General features: G+C 38.6%; 1 protein-coding gene across 6 annotated transcripts in view; it reads right to left on the minus strand.

The window, feature by feature from the left end:
* Positions 1-1,280: 1,280 nt before the first annotated feature.
* LOC122645684 (protein ENHANCED DISEASE RESISTANCE 2-like) overlaps positions 1,281-15,727 on the minus strand; it is a 59,075-nt gene continuing 44,628 nt past the window's right edge. For 4 of the 6 annotated variants that reach the window (XM_043839009.1, XM_043839011.1, XM_043839010.1 and 1 more), the window contains exons 19-23: positions 9,274-9,318; positions 9,037-9,177; positions 2,698-2,793; positions 2,484-2,585; positions 1,561-1,902 (exon numbers count right to left, since the gene is read on the minus strand). In XM_043839009.1, coding sequence (XP_043694944.1) covers positions 1,777-1,902; positions 2,484-2,585; positions 2,698-2,793; positions 9,037-9,177; positions 9,274-9,318 — 510 coding nt within the window. In that variant the 3' untranslated portion in view covers positions 1,561-1,776. Of the gene's footprint in view, positions 1,453-1,504; positions 1,903-2,483; positions 2,586-2,697; positions 2,794-9,036; positions 9,178-9,273; positions 9,319-15,727 lie in introns of those variants that run through there. The other 2 variants (XM_043839007.1, XM_043839006.1) reach the window with 2 other exon arrangements.

The raw sequence follows: 15,727 nt of genomic DNA on the forward strand, positions 1-15,727 counted from the left end.
ATAAATGGTCTCTTATATGCAACAAACTAATTTGAACTATTGTTTTTGGACTTCAACAGGGATCTGAGAAATATTCAATAAGATTTTAATGTGATATTCTACCCAATTCCTTTCAAAGTGACAATAAATACAACAAACTGATTTGATGAGTATCATTAAGTTGATAATGCAATCTAAGTCATAGGTTCAAATTTGTAAAGTGAGAGTTGATCATGTGCATCAATATTCCAATATTTCAATTCAATTTCACATCATATCTCAATCATCATCCCTTTTGATGGCCATTCTAAGCTCATGGCCATTCCAAGCTCCAGAATGAAGAATGAACCCAACCTTGGTTTTGTTACCAAGCAAACTATAAATTTGGACACATTAGCAAATGCTATTATTGTGTTTATTAGGTGTACAAACATTTTGGATAGTGAATATACTCTTATGGTACTTCCCGATTTTTACAGCACAGCCATATTAAACATGTACTATATCATTACCCTAAACGTTTTATTGCTCTGGATTTTTGAAAAATATTATTGTCGTAAAGCACGTTTTGCTTAAAGGGTAAACCCTAAAGCTGTGGAAGTCGATCTTGCATTTAAAAAAAGCTCTAAAAATTGCATCTTATGATTTCAGATTTTTTTTTAATAGACCTTGAGTCATGTGGAAGACTCCTTTGGTAAAATCAACCATTTCCATTTCGATTAGGTGAGTTAGGTGTGTTGTAATCTTAACACACAGTCTTTGAATATTTCTAGAACATTGAAAATTTTCCTAATTATCAAAATAAAACAAAGAAAATTAGTGACCAAACACAATCTTTGAATGTTTCTAGACCATTGAAAATTGCAAAAGAAATATGTAATACAAGATGACCAAACAATTAAGGCCCCAAAGTTTACACCCGACAACGACATGACACCCAATTCATGTTCAAACAGTTCAAATTTGTCCAATTAACACATCACATCAAACAATTTGGAGTTCAAAAACCAAACACCCCATCTGAATTTCTGAACTCCACATCAACGAAACCAAGGACACGGGTGATCATATTCAAATGGATCCAAACCCAGAATAAGTACCCACAAGGTCAGGTAAAACCAACTATTGTGTTTGGTCCATAAAAGACCTAGAAGAGGTTCCCCAGGTGTCCCCACGTGACAGTCAAGTGAAAATATAAGCAAATTTTTTCTTCTTTTATATGGAAGGAACATTAAGAATCAATATAATTCACTTGGATGCCTCCAAACACAAGAATAGATACGTCCAGCAGTTCTCCATGCTAACCATCCCTCATTTTTCTTAGATGTCAATCCATCACTGTAACCATATACTTACTGACTTGTTTCACATTGACTGCACAGGTAAAGCTACAAGTAGGCAGCACCCTTCAAATGGATGGTTGGGATGGACAGGACCCTTGGATGGGCTACAAGTCTACCTTAGATTCACTACCTGAAACAATGAAGATGTTACAAATGACATCATTTACAGACTCCCACATGGCAAAATGGAAACCAACAAGAAAGATTTGTTAACCTTTAAATCTCTAGTATGATATGCGACAATCACGCTTCTCTTTTATGAATGCTCGACATGTGGTGAGAATGCTCCAGCAAAAAACTAGATTCCTCAAAAGAATACATGGAAAAGGGAGTGGCTTTGAATGGGAACCAATTTATATATATTTGAACATATCATGTAGTAAAGACAATTACTTGAAGATCTACAGAGAAAGAAAGCTGAGTAAAGAATGCTGGATACAAACTTCGCTTCAAATCAATCGTCAGATTCTGCAGTTGATGGATTGGGTTCCAATATTGGAACTATTGCTGATGAAAGCTCAACATGTGAGGCGCGAACAGCACCAATAAGTCGTTCAGGCAGCTCATCTGCAGTATTTGCCTGTAGAAAACATCACAATTTTCAGTAATCATATGTTTAATTTTATTTTTTGCTAGACTGTTTTCAAATAAAATGGGCAGAGTAGAAAAAAGAACATAAAATTTTATATTCTGAAGTTTGATTCATCAGAAGTAAAAGGGATAAATGGATTTGAACTGTGGGTCATTGCTTTACTCCCAAAAGACTGGAAAAGTGAAGATAAAATTTCCCCAACTTCATTTTACTTCCAGGCATTTCAAATCTATACCAACCGAGTCAGAATACATTCATTATTATTAATAAGAAAGAGAAAGGCATGCTGGCGAGAAGATCACGGGTTGAGGTAACCCTGACCTCTGAAACAAGAAAACGCAGCAAAGCGGTGGAGGGAGACAACACCATAGACCATTAACGTAAGGATTAAGCTCCCAGCACAAGAACCCCAATTAGAGTGCAATTCCAATAGGATGTTGGGACACAGGGTTAGACAAAGCTGTGCAAAGTAGTGCTTCAACCACAATGAGGAGCACCTCCAGCGAATTGAACATGAGACTTTGTCACTACAAAAATGAAGATACAACCCATACAGACGGACAACTTACCTGTACAAGGAAAGCCATGTCAACAACCAGGGTGGTAATTACGCCACAAACAAGCCCCAAGACTCCATTGGCCACAGTAGAAGAACCAATATCAACATCTATCTGTACAGTGAAGATATATGTTATACTATAAAAATGTCCATTTGTTCCAAGTCAAGCATGTCTAGAGATGACATATCCTTCATGTATTGAGGACACTCAATAAGGATCTTACTTCTAAGTATTTAGGACCACGAATATAGTTGCAATCAACTGCTTTGCCCAACAGACAAGGAGTGCTTCCAACACTCTGGCGCACGATCCATGAACCCTGCATGATTTTAGACTGAAATCAGGTACTGAAAACAAAAACTCAATAAAAAGCGAACCAGAACAAAGATGGTCAAGTCAGATTGTAAAATAATATCAGTACGTATACTAGGCCAAAAATGATTCTAATTAATGATCATAGCTTTCCAGTATGTGCTCATATTTATTGATTGTCAGCAAACAGTCAAAAGAGAGAACGCATTTTTGTGCCATGTTGTCTTGCATATTCTTTCAATCCAAACGGAGGGCAGTAATGTTTGAAGCGCTGTGGGCCCTTTCAAAGAATGTCTCATTTGGAATTAGTAGTTACCAAAACAAATTCGTGGTTCTAAAGAGAAATAAATCTAGCTTGTTGAAAGGGGGTGTATCCAAACATATAAAGTAGATTCACCAGTAAACAGTTTTAGGTGCAGGTACATGTCAGAAAACCTTAAAGAGCCCTGTGGAGATGTATCTAAGATGAAATCATATAACCTGGTTTCAAGAGATGCTTGTAGAGGTACCACAAAGCAAAAAAAAGGATAGTAGAAATAATAAAGAACCATCACCTTCAGAGATTTCTAAGGGCATTATTAGTCAAGATAAAAGACATTCTGATCAGATTTAAGTATTACCTAATTTATTTACGGCTCGTAAAGTACTTACTGAGGGTAAGCCACCAGATACTTCCATCAAGCAAAACCACAGGCTAAGGGAGGAGTGTAAGAGCTGTAGAATTGAAACAGAGATGTTTGGCAAATTTATTTACCTATTCCCTACTTGATCGGATATGGTTCAAGCAGCTCGCAATTAGGAAATTTATGCATGTTCCATCGAGAATATTTCTTGAAAAAAGCATAGTGAATTCACAGAATATTAAATGTGTCGTGGAAAAGTGGTTGTTATACTCGAAGCATACCCATTTGAGAATCAAAGTTTTAATGCTGATTAGTCTGGATTCACTTGAGGATCCACTTTCGGGTTACTGAGTATTGTGTCTCCATTGAGGTAATCTTTTGACTTGGACAACTAAGAAACAATCAGTTGTGGCAAGGTTCAGTGCTGAAGCTGAATTCAGGGTAATGGCACATGGGGTGTGTGAGTTTCCATGGTTGAAGATCCTGATGAATAACTAGCCTTTTTTATTTCCTCCCAAGTCATTATATTGAAAGAATAAAGCCGTCATCAGCATCACACAATCCAGCAGAACATGAAAGGATTAAACCTACTGACGTGATACATACTTCATTCAAGAAAAGCAATAAGGTGACAAAATCAGAACCCCATATGTACCAAAGGAGTGTCAACTTGCCAAAATTCTTACTGACGGTCTCAAATGATGGGCAATTTTATTCTATTGGGAGCAAGTTGGGCATGTTTTATGTTCATGCACCAATTTGAGAGGGAATGTTGTAACGCATGTAGAGGAGAAATTTTTGTCGTTTAATTGTACTTTGGGGGGGGGGGGGGGGAACAGTTTGTCCTCATATAAAGGTTTAAATTTTCGGATTTCGACCCAATTTCAATTTATGTTGAAAACAATATATTTCAGTGAAATTTCAATCCATTCGCAAATTTCAGTCCATTTCAACACTACAATTTTGATAGTTTTATCGTTTCGATTTCAGCCGAAACTGAAATATTTCGCGAACTTATGGTCATTTTGACCAAAATTTTGAACCATGCCTTGCATTTAACTCAATACGCTAATTCAAGCACAACTCCAAAAGAGAGAATCTAGAACTCTTGCAGAAACAGGATCACTAAAACAGAGAATAAGGAAATTTTAGGGAGAAATCTGAAACTCAGAAGAGAATTCAGATTGGCCTAATACCCTGGCTGAGTAACCTTCCTTAACAGAGAATACAGCAGTTTTAGAGAGAAATTTGATAACTCAGAAGATAGAGTTCAGATTGGACTATTACCCTGGTTGAGTGACCATCCTTAACAGAAGAATATGTTGGCAAAGTTTCACAGAAATCTAATGGCTAGATGAGCTTCTGTGGGCAAGTTGGAGTACCACTGGGAAACTAAATAAGTATAGTGGAACATGAATTTCAACAGCTCAATCAACAGGATAGAACAGAATTTTAGAGAACTAGTATTCAGGAACCAGAATATAGAAGTTGAAGCAAAACAGCTGTTGGAACCGCTTCCTCTGAAAGGCCGACCTTGTAGGGAATGGAGGAAACAATATGTATATCAAACAGGAGCTCTAACACGGCGGACTATCCAAAGAGGGACACGGGTGGATAAATAATTCAACACTTGCCTGCTCTCAAGGGGACTCAATATCGTGACTCCTGCCTACTCTGATACCATGTTGGAACCGCTTCCTCTAAAAGGCCGACCTTGTAGGAAAAGGAGGAAACAATATGTATATCATACAGGAGCTCTAACACGGCGGACTATCCAAAGGGGGACACGGGTGGATAAATAATTTTTTAACACCTGCCCGCTCCCAGGGGGACTCGATACCGTGACCCTTGCCTGCTTTGATACCATGTAGGTACCGCTTCCTCTAAAAGACCGACCTTCTAGGAAAGGGAGGAAACAATATGTATATCAAATAGGAGCTCTAACACGGCGGATTATCCAAAGGAGGACACGGATGGATAAATAATTCAACAGACCATAATACAGGTTTGGACCTGGTTCGCCTTGTTGGGGACTTGGGTCTCATGCTCAAAAGCTAGCCATTAAGGAGAGGGTGTCCAAGTACCAATTAACCCACCCACATCCCCTTTCATATCTGATGTGGGACTATTCTTTTTGCCTTATGCGTGGATATCCCAACAATCTCCCCCTCCACGCGGATGGCAAATACGTGGAGCCTGAGATCCCGATTTCCCCCTCCACACAGGAGCTGACGTGGAACCTGAGATCAAACCTCGAGAACCCTCGGTCAAATGGGAATTTCTAGGCCCCAGCTCTGATACCACTTGTTAGGGACTTGGATCTCATCCTCAAAAGCTAGCCGTTAACGAGAGAGTGTCCAAGCTAGGGTTTTATTTGGTAATGATGTGCATGTTTTTAGGAGTCTATTGGTGTAGGTTTGGATTGATTTGGATGAAGTTGGAAATCTAGGGTTTCGGGTTAAAGGCCTTATAAAAATGGAGTATTTTCAGGATCTAGGGTTTAGGGGTCAATTTTGGGAAAGGAGTTTATAAGGTATTAATGGGCAGGTCTAGGGGGTTATTTTGGTATAAAGAAGTTAGGGTTTGGATGAGTTATGAAATTCTGTAATTTAGGGCAGAATTGGATTTAGGGTTTTGATGGACAGATTGGGCTGCAACTGAGATCGAGTGGAGGGATAAGGCTGGACAGATTTTAGAGTGAGGCTAGGGTTATGGGAATCAATTAGGGTTAAGTGGAGGATTAAGAAGAGGAATGAAATTGCAGAATTATAAAACTACTTACTTGAATTAACACCGATCTCCAACAAGAGGCATTGAAGAAAAGCTAAGAGAGGACCTCCGATCTACAAGATGCAAGGAGTCACTGGGGATTCCAGTCCTTCAACCTTGATATTACTCACAAGGGGGGGTCTTGATATGACACACAAGACAGTCTCTGAAGAGAGAAGCAGCAGCAACAAAGATAGCAACAAAACAATATTTTTTATTAATCAAATTCGTGTTCAATGCTGGCCTCCCTTACAAACTTATACAGAAAACTCAAAAATAGACTTAGACACTAAAAAAGAATGACCTAACCCTATCCCTAACCTATTAGATAACTTAAACTAACTAGGAAACTGAAATACTAAAGGAAATAAACTCAAAACATGGCTGGACTTATAGAGTCCTAATCCAGCCCAACTTCCATCACATGACCACTTAACCAAGTCACATGATCACCTAAATTGAACCAATTGGATGCAACCAATTTGAACCGGTTCGATTAAAAACATAAAAATAAACTAAGTATTGGGGTAATCCCGTATGCAACCTATGTACCCCTAGTTTAGGCTCATTAAAGTCGCCGAATACATAGAAAACCCTTGGGAACAAAGGCCCAACATGTATATAACCCAACCCTAGGCCTATTTCTAAATAAATAAGCCAATTTCTATGATGAACCTGCATCACCAGGTCCAAACCTGGGTTATGGTCTATTTAGGGATATGTAGGAATTTGTCTTTAGATTATTTTTCTAAGTTCACTTAATTATTATATGTTTTTTTTTTCTGGTAAATTATTATTATATGTTTGTTTAGTCATTGATCGGCAGAAGGAGACTGAGTCCAATTTAGTGTCAAATATGTTTCCAGACACTGATAAGGACTAGGCAGTTTGAGTCTATATATAAATGTTACCCACGATGTGAGAATATTAGAGTTGAATGAATTGGAAAGCATTTTAGTTTAGTGTGCTGCTCTGCGTAGTTCCCAGCTGAAGATTCGATTTTGGTCCTGGAGTTCAATACACCGCCTAAAACTAGTGTCGGTCATAGAGGCATTGATTTCTTAATGAAACAAATCCCATCTCTTGTTCCCTCCCCCCTCAACAACAGAGCTAGGTGCAGCTACAGATCTAGATGTGAGACGATCCAGAACGATTTCATAACTACTACCATCCATTACCAATCACATTCCACAGGCGAGATATCCTTCTTGTCTCTCTTTTTCATGGTTATTCTTCCCTCCCATATCTCCCTTTAATTTTCTGTATACTCTATTTTCTTCTTATTCCTTCTCCATTCTTATTTCTATTTTCATTTTCTTTTTGAATCCTAAAGCTTTATTCATACCCTGTTTTGGGGAAATACTTGCAGCGCAAGTACATTGGATCAATCTCCACCGATCCTATTCCTTTCACCTTGAGATTTTGTGCAAGGGTTATACTCCAAAGGGCGACTTTATCTGTCCAACTTGAGCCCATAGAGTCTTCTTTGGCAGAGAAACAAATCATCGTATGGGGCTGCTTCTGAAACTACAGCTAGACCTAGTTTCTGTCATTAAATATTATTATTTCACTTGTTATTTTGGGTACTTGTTGAATTGATTCAATAGTTCCAAGTGTTGGGAATCTCTGCCTTAAATCTCGATTGGATTGGATACCTATTGAGAGATACCTCATCTGAAACCTGTTCAGGTCCTCCGTTGGTTTGTGTTCAATATGAAGAAGAAGGTTAACGAAATTTGCAACTAAGGACATAAACTATATAATTTACACATTAGCCCTTCAATCCAGAGTTCTTTTATAATTCACTCCTTATTCTGAAATTAAATTCCAGATTCATTCTTTCTTCAAAGTTTTAGTTACCTTACAAATTAAATTCCAGACTCATCCTTTCTTCAATATTTTAGTTACCTTTACGTCCCTGACTTTGTTTCTTGCCCAAAGAGGTCCTACACTGTTCCAAAAATTATGAAATTGCCATTCCTTCATATTTGGATCTTAATCCCTTTGATGGGCCCATAGCGACCTAATTAGGGTGTTTTGGAACCCGAGGTTGCATTATTAGCTTAGCTAAATTTTAACATAAAAAGGACTCAAAAATCTCCACAAATTTGGACTAAACTAATCCTACATGACAAATTTTGTATATCTAGCTCCTACCTTCTAGTAGCCCTTTCATTTCCAACCAAATTTTGAATCATATACCCTCCATGAATTCCAATAAGTTATCAGCAGATTTCTCCTTTCTTTCATCACAATCAGATTGGAGCTCTCCGGAGCATAAACAAAATAAAGGAGTGGAGCTTTCATGCAAGGAAGCACTGAAGCAACAAGTCTATGATAGAATGAAAAGGTTCTAGACAAGAATTTCTAGTACTAAGTAATCCAAGCTGCTATACAAACTTAAACAATTGAACTTGAATCACTTTCAACTAAACTTACAGCCGATTAAAAATCCATAAAATATTCTGTTGCAATTGAGAATGCGAGTAAAAATAATTTGAATCTATATACAGCATGTTAATGCTTTAGTGAACCACATAATATGTCCATTTGAAAAAACCTATAAGTTTGAGTTCACAGTCAATCGGCATCATTTCCAAGAAACTGTCCATGAGTTCTTAGATTGCAATTAATCACACTAGTCCTCTAAGAAAATCCCAGTGGATCTGCTGATCCTGTCATCAGTTTCTGTATCAATAGATTGAGATTTCTGTATCAATACGGATTGAGATCAGCAGCCACTAATGCGCTCCCTCCCAATCCTTGAAACCATGGCATAAACCAAAATGCTCGTTCCATCCAGGCATCCATATCAATGTTGCCCAAGTATTTAAAAATATTTGGAGAAAGAAACAGACCTTAGGAACTGATGGAATAAGCTTCAGCCTACTGTTACGGAACTCATCATCCCCATCGACAAAACGTTGCAACAGAGATCCAGGTACCAATTGCTGCATCACAAAATAGAACACCATACTGTAATGGGTTGAACCAGGTACCTACAACAATACCATGTTATCATCATTTCCAGCTTCTAGATGCATCAAATAATGATTTAGGAAAAGAAAAAAGATAGAAAAAGATTAGGATCTTACTTGCAGATTTATGACAAGTGAGAATAGTCCTTTTTCAGAGGCAACCTACAGCAAGCAGTCATTCAGAATTAGCTTTTATGTCCAAGCAACTGCACTTACAGTACATATATTTTATTTTATTACAGACATGCAAATATTTGTTCCTGTAAAATTGCTTTACATAGATGCTCCTTGGGTATGAACTTACATTATGATCGACACAATTTGGGAGAAAAAAAAATGTAATAATACCCAATACCAGAAAGAAAAAAAAAAAAAAAAAAAAATAGTGAAATTTGGCACCCAATTTTTTCCTTGGAAATTGGTGAACATACACCAGGACAGGCCTTTTGGTTGTATTACAAAGCTTGTATATAATTTATTATTTTACTACTTCCGATGGATTCTCCTTTGTCATGACTCACGACACAGTCTACATCAGGTTTCTTCAAAGCTGTTTTTCTCCTGTCTAAATGGTGTCAGCCATCGGTAAGCAAATCAGGAGAGTGGTTTTATGAGACGTCTCTGAGACATATCGGAGATAAGCTAAGAGACATATGATACGTTGAAGATACGTATGGAAATGCTTAAGAAACACGTGGATATGCTTAACCATAAATAGTCCAATTAGATCCGGCCATAGAACGTTAGGTGTGAATCTCCCACACCACCAATCACGATGCGGGAAACGATTTCGTCAACAGGACCCACATGGTCAGGGAGGAGAGAGGAGATTCCCCATACACTGGTGGCACAGGGAACCTATATATATACAGGAAAGTGTCCTGACCTCATACAAGTCTGCGCATTTTAGTCCTCTTTGAGTATAACTCCGACAAAAAAAAAGTATAACTCCGGTCCCCTTCTCTCCTTTATAGTGAATATTAGGCTCCGAGTGTCCTCCTTCTCTGAAGTTTTTTCCTAACAAAGGGTTTCTTCTATCTGTTGTAGATTTCTCTTTGTAAGAGAGCCTTAAAGCTATGTGATTCCACTGAAGGTGTGGCAGTGTTGGCATTGACAATACCTCAAAGATTAAAGCAGGGCAGATATACCAGCATATTTGTCCTCTGCATCCTCATTTTCTTGTTTGTTTCGCAAATTTACATCTCCAAGTTTAGATTTTGTGCATTAAGTCTCTTTTGTCCCTGATTCTTCTATGGTTTCTCTTCCTAATTTTCCCCAAGTTACGTTCCCCCCAAGTGTACCATCCTTCTCCCAAGTCCCAACTTGCAAACAGTGGTCAAGATTCTGTTTAATAAATCTTCCCAACTACCCCGACAAGAAATTATTCAGAATTCAGCATTTGATAGCTATCCCTATACCTGCTAGTGCTGACAAACATTGTCACAATTCCAGTTCTACCTTCATTAATCATGTGATACCAGCAACAGCATTACACAGATGTCCATTTTGGAGCCATTCGAATAGCCCTTTACATTTCATGGCAGAAAGCTCTTTCCAATTGTTTCATGGCTAGCACTGCTTGATACAAGATTTCTTGAGTACCCAAATGCTTGCCTTGGATCAATTCAGACTACTCTTAATGTTGGAACTGTGTTTATCACCCTTTTTCTGAATTCCAATGTACCTTTGATTGATCCTCATCTTCTAGATATGCCCAAAATCCAAGTCCAGATTTCTGGTTCCTCTCAGGTATCTACGACCTATGCAGCAACACTTCATCATCATATGGTCTACAGGTTTTAGAACCATTCTATAGATATTCCACAATCTCCTTTTTCCTTTGCTGATGAAGTTTTCTCTCTCTGTAAATACACATGTCCACACTTTTGTACCCCAGCAATCACGCAAAATGATCTTGTTAAGCATCTCGTGCAACATGGATTACATCTTCTGAGCATAAGCATAAACAACAAGAAACAGTTCAGAGGACTGATCCTCTGATTATCAGGTGTTAATATGGTGATCTTGAAATGTGTATTCCTCCAGGTACAACTCCTACACCCATTCCTTTCCGAGATATTCAAATGTTTACTAAAGATCACGGCCCAAAGTATGAAGATTTTGATTTACCAGATGATCATACTCTCCACTTATGGAAAGTTACTCTCCCCTTGAACAAAATCTAAAGGTCTGTGCAACCGAGGCAGCCCTTAACTGGTAGGCTGAAAAATGCATGTTACCAGAATACTATGTTAGAATCCATTCTGCATAATCAGCAAAGTCTCTCCTAATTTACATCTCAGGCATTATCTTCTGTTGATTCTCATTTTTCTAGTCTTAAGCAGCAAATTGAAAAACTTCAAGAAAAATCCCTTCATCTAGTCAGTTGCAAGGACTCCCCCAAAACTTCCTATCATATTGCTCAACTTGAAAAAGAAAAGAGGATTTTGCAACCCTAGCTTACAGAACTTCAAGCACAACAGCATAAGCAACAGTCCAACCAAACAATATTTTTTATTCCAATTCAAGCAAGACATTCTTCTCCTTCTTTTTCATCTTCTTCATTTCCTTACAGGACCTACTATCCCCACCCATTACCAGTCTATTCGGTTCCCGATTCTCATTTTTCATCTCTTCCAACCATCCCTCCACGTTCTTCCCATCTAATGCCTTCCCTTACAAATCCTCCAAAGGAAAAGAAGTGGCCTCTCTTGACTTGCCATCTCCCTACAACACTTTTACTGTCAACACAATTTCTTATTTTCTACAACAACTTGTCGCAAGTGTTCCACACTAATCACCTGTTGGATCTCCTGATCCTGTCATCATAGCTCTTACAAATACCTTTATGGTTCAACAAGTTGCTCCAGCCCAAGGTTTTAAGTATCATACCATATCCACCAATACTAACACATATGTATTGTATCTTTATGGTACCACTAAGATACGGTACCAATATGATACCCATAGTTGTCACGTCGTCATGGCGATCCAAGTCGGTGGAGGGGTGCCGTGTCGATATATTGACATGTCGCCCGCCATGGCGATCATATCGACCATGTTTTATTTTTTACTTTTTCTATTTTTAATGTCATTTAGTATGCTATAATATATACCCTATAACATCAAAAATTAGCATGAAAGTGTACGACTAATCTACTATGGTTTAATTCATGAAAGTGTAATATGCATTAGTGTATATGAAATCATGGATTATCAAATAATTGATAGCAATAGTCTTGCTGATAATAAAGTTGAAAAATCATGAGAGTTGAGATATGATTCATATGAAAGTGACTACAAAAGTAACAAAACAAAAAAACAATTACAAGAACGTAATTTATATTGAGCGAATAAAGCTAATAAACAACCCATCTAAATAAAAAATAAAAATTGTTGATGTGAATATGTGATTGTGTATTAGTCAATAGTGTATTAGTGTTTTCTGTTTGATTTTTTTTAATTTTTTTTATGTTAAGGAAAAATCATTAAAATAAAAAATGGTTTAAAAAAATTATTGTTAAAAAATTAAGTTTTATAATTTGAAACAACCATGTCGCCCGATATGGCCATATGTCGTGGTATAGCGTCCATGGCTGCGCCATGGCGACGACATGGAGGCCATATCGGTGGTCGATATGCCCACTTCTCCAACGATATGACGCCATGGCGGCGGCGTCGATATGGCGACGCCATGACAACTATGATGATTCCTAAAAATAATGTATTGACTGTATCAGGTCAATACATGACTTGATATGGTGAATATCTATCGATTCACTTGATACATCTTTTATAAACTATAGACAGAGCTCGTGTAAGGCATTCTAATCTTTCTTTTTTTTCTGGCAAAATCAACTTGATTCCTTGCTTCTACTGGAAAAAGCGACTCTAGTAGCGTTGATTTTATCATCATTTGGGGATTAAATAGCTTGCAATCAAGGATCGAAACCGAAATTTGCGCCCAAAAAAAATTATCTACCAAAACTTCAATTTTTTGCTCAAATATTACTTTTTAGTGTTGCTTTTTGTAATGGATCACTAAATTAGTGAAAAACAACCTGAATGCTCAAACTAGGTTTTTTAGCAATGATGTGTTACTGATCTTGGAATGCCCCTAGTTTGGTGTTTAAGAAGTTACAATCCAAAGGTCTGTCATCTAAACCCTAAATCTTCCTCAAACTGAAATTTACATCTTTTTTGGTATTAGTACATGCAAAAAACCTCATCCTTTATACATAATCAATTGAATGCACTTGTGCTGTCGTACTGTGTTCTCCTTCTTATACATGATGTATTTTTTTTTTTTAATGAATAAAAATTATATTCAACGAAGCAAACAAAATCTTTCTCCCCAAAAAAATAAAAGAATAAAGAACATAAAATAACAAGGAGAAAACTCCACAACAAAACAACGGACTAACCTACAGCCAAATCAGGCTGAAGGAAGGCTACCCAAAGAGGATTAAAAGGACATAATCAGCCCCAATAAACCAGCAATCATCTGAAAATAAAGTTGACCTACTTCCCATTAAGATTATAGAGAGGAATGGGAGGGACCATCCACTTCGAGCTTTGATTCTTTGAAGCAAAAGCAGGATTCTCCTTGTACAAAATGACACCATTAGACCCAAGGTCTCCCCTACCATTAATGCAAATATTCCTATCATCACTAGTATCTCCCTGTAAATAATTGATGACATGGTCAGACCCAATAGGGGAATCACAGCCTGAAGAAATGCCCTCAGATCCCACAGCTCCTTCATCGACATAGTCGTTCTGAACCTGATTGGCAACACCCTTATCTTCCAAAGTCGAACCAGCATCCAATGGCTCCACTTCCAACACAATTTGAATCTCTTTCTATGTCTCCAAGGTGCAAAGTAGAAACTGACTCATTTTGATGAAGACGAGAATAAGGCCCACTGAATGAATGATGAGGTTGACTTTCTTCCTCCAGAGACTCCAAAATAGAAAAGCTATTAGGGGCCAAGAGGTGATGCTTATCAAGAGCCAAACAGCTCCCATGGAGATAAATGACTAACTTGATACCATCCGAGGATGAGTCAGCTAAGGTGGGGTCAACTTGGCTATCCACTCCCTTGGAAGAAGGCAACAAAATACAATGGGAGGTTTCCATGCCAAAAGGATCGGGCACAACATGTGTCAAGAATGAATTTGATTTAGTTTTAAAACTTTTCTTCTTTCGCTTCTTGGGGATCATTTCTATACGTGTAGAAGAGGATTCCACAACAGCTTCTGTGGGGCCAATTGAACATGCCATCTCAGCATCCACAGCTTCAACTTCCAATCTAATTTGAATCTCATCCCCAACCTTATCAGGTAAGCTAGCAGTAGATGGAGCATTGGAACCCCCAAGCACCATGTGCCTTGAATCTGATTGGTTGCAAGCCTGCGACTGGGGATGGACACTACTAAGCTGTTGCAAACGGGGGCTTGATGGGACATTAGAATGGCATACTGCCGACAGAGCCATATGTGAATACCCAGTTTGCGCACACACCAATGGAAGGGTGGCAGGAAGGTTGCAAAGAACAAGGAAGGAATATACAAGCCCTAGGGCCAACAAAAGAAAAGAAAAGAGGGGGGATGGAGGAGCAAACCAGCTAAAGGGAGGGGGGGAAGCCGGCTATAATAAAGAAGAGGGAAGGCCCCAGGAGACAACAATGAGCATGTTCCTTGGGGAATCACGAATTGGATGATGGGGGAGGGAGGTAATCCTGGACTTGACGTCAAAGGAGATGGCATTCCAAATTACGCTCCATTCAGATGTGAGAGATGGAGGCACAAAAAACAAGCTTGCCGACAGTATCACAAATGGAGTTACAACCAAAAGTGATATCAATCCAAATCCACTCTCTCAAAAGGGGAAGATCTCTTCTTCTGATTGGCCAGCAGCTAAGCAGAGCTTTCTTCCAAATGGTAGCAGCAAAAGGGCAAGAGAAGAACAAGTGGTCGGCGTCTTCAAAACCATTCCAACAAAGGCAGCAAGATGGAGCAGCATGGGTCTGCCGGTGGATGAGAAAAGCCTAAGTGGGGAGGCAGTTGGAGAGGGTTCTCCAAGCTGTGAAGCTCTGGCGGGGGATGTGGCCTTTGAACCAGACGATCTTGTGCCAGGGAGTAACTAGGCCACTGGGTCTGATCAAACCCCATGCTGACTGGGAACTGAAAAGACCTGAGGAAGAGGGAAGCCAAAGAACCGTGTCACCACTACCACGATGACATGGGGGATAGGGGGAGAGACCTCTAGAGATCAGCTAGGAGGGGAGACCAAGAGCCCTGGGTGATGATGGAGGCAACTAGGAAATCTCTAGCTACGCTAGACGAAGAGATGAGCCTAAAGCTACCTAATAGGTTAAGGATTGGATTAGACCTTTCCTTTTTAGTGTAGGAGTCTATTTTTGAGTCTTTAATATAAGGTTGTAAGGGGGGGCAAGTATTGAACACGAATTTTGATATTAATGAAAAGCTTTTGCTGCTCTCCTTCTCCATTGAAGATTTTTATCTTGTGTTTGATGATTTGATCAAGGCTGGTGGGATCGGTGTTTGA

The sequence above is a fragment of the Telopea speciosissima genome, chromosome 11 (assembly GCF_018873765.1).
Source record: "Telopea speciosissima isolate NSW1024214 ecotype Mountain lineage chromosome 11, Tspe_v1, whole genome shotgun sequence".
In the NCBI taxonomy this organism is placed as follows: Eukaryota; Viridiplantae; Streptophyta; class Magnoliopsida; order Proteales; family Proteaceae; genus Telopea; species Telopea speciosissima.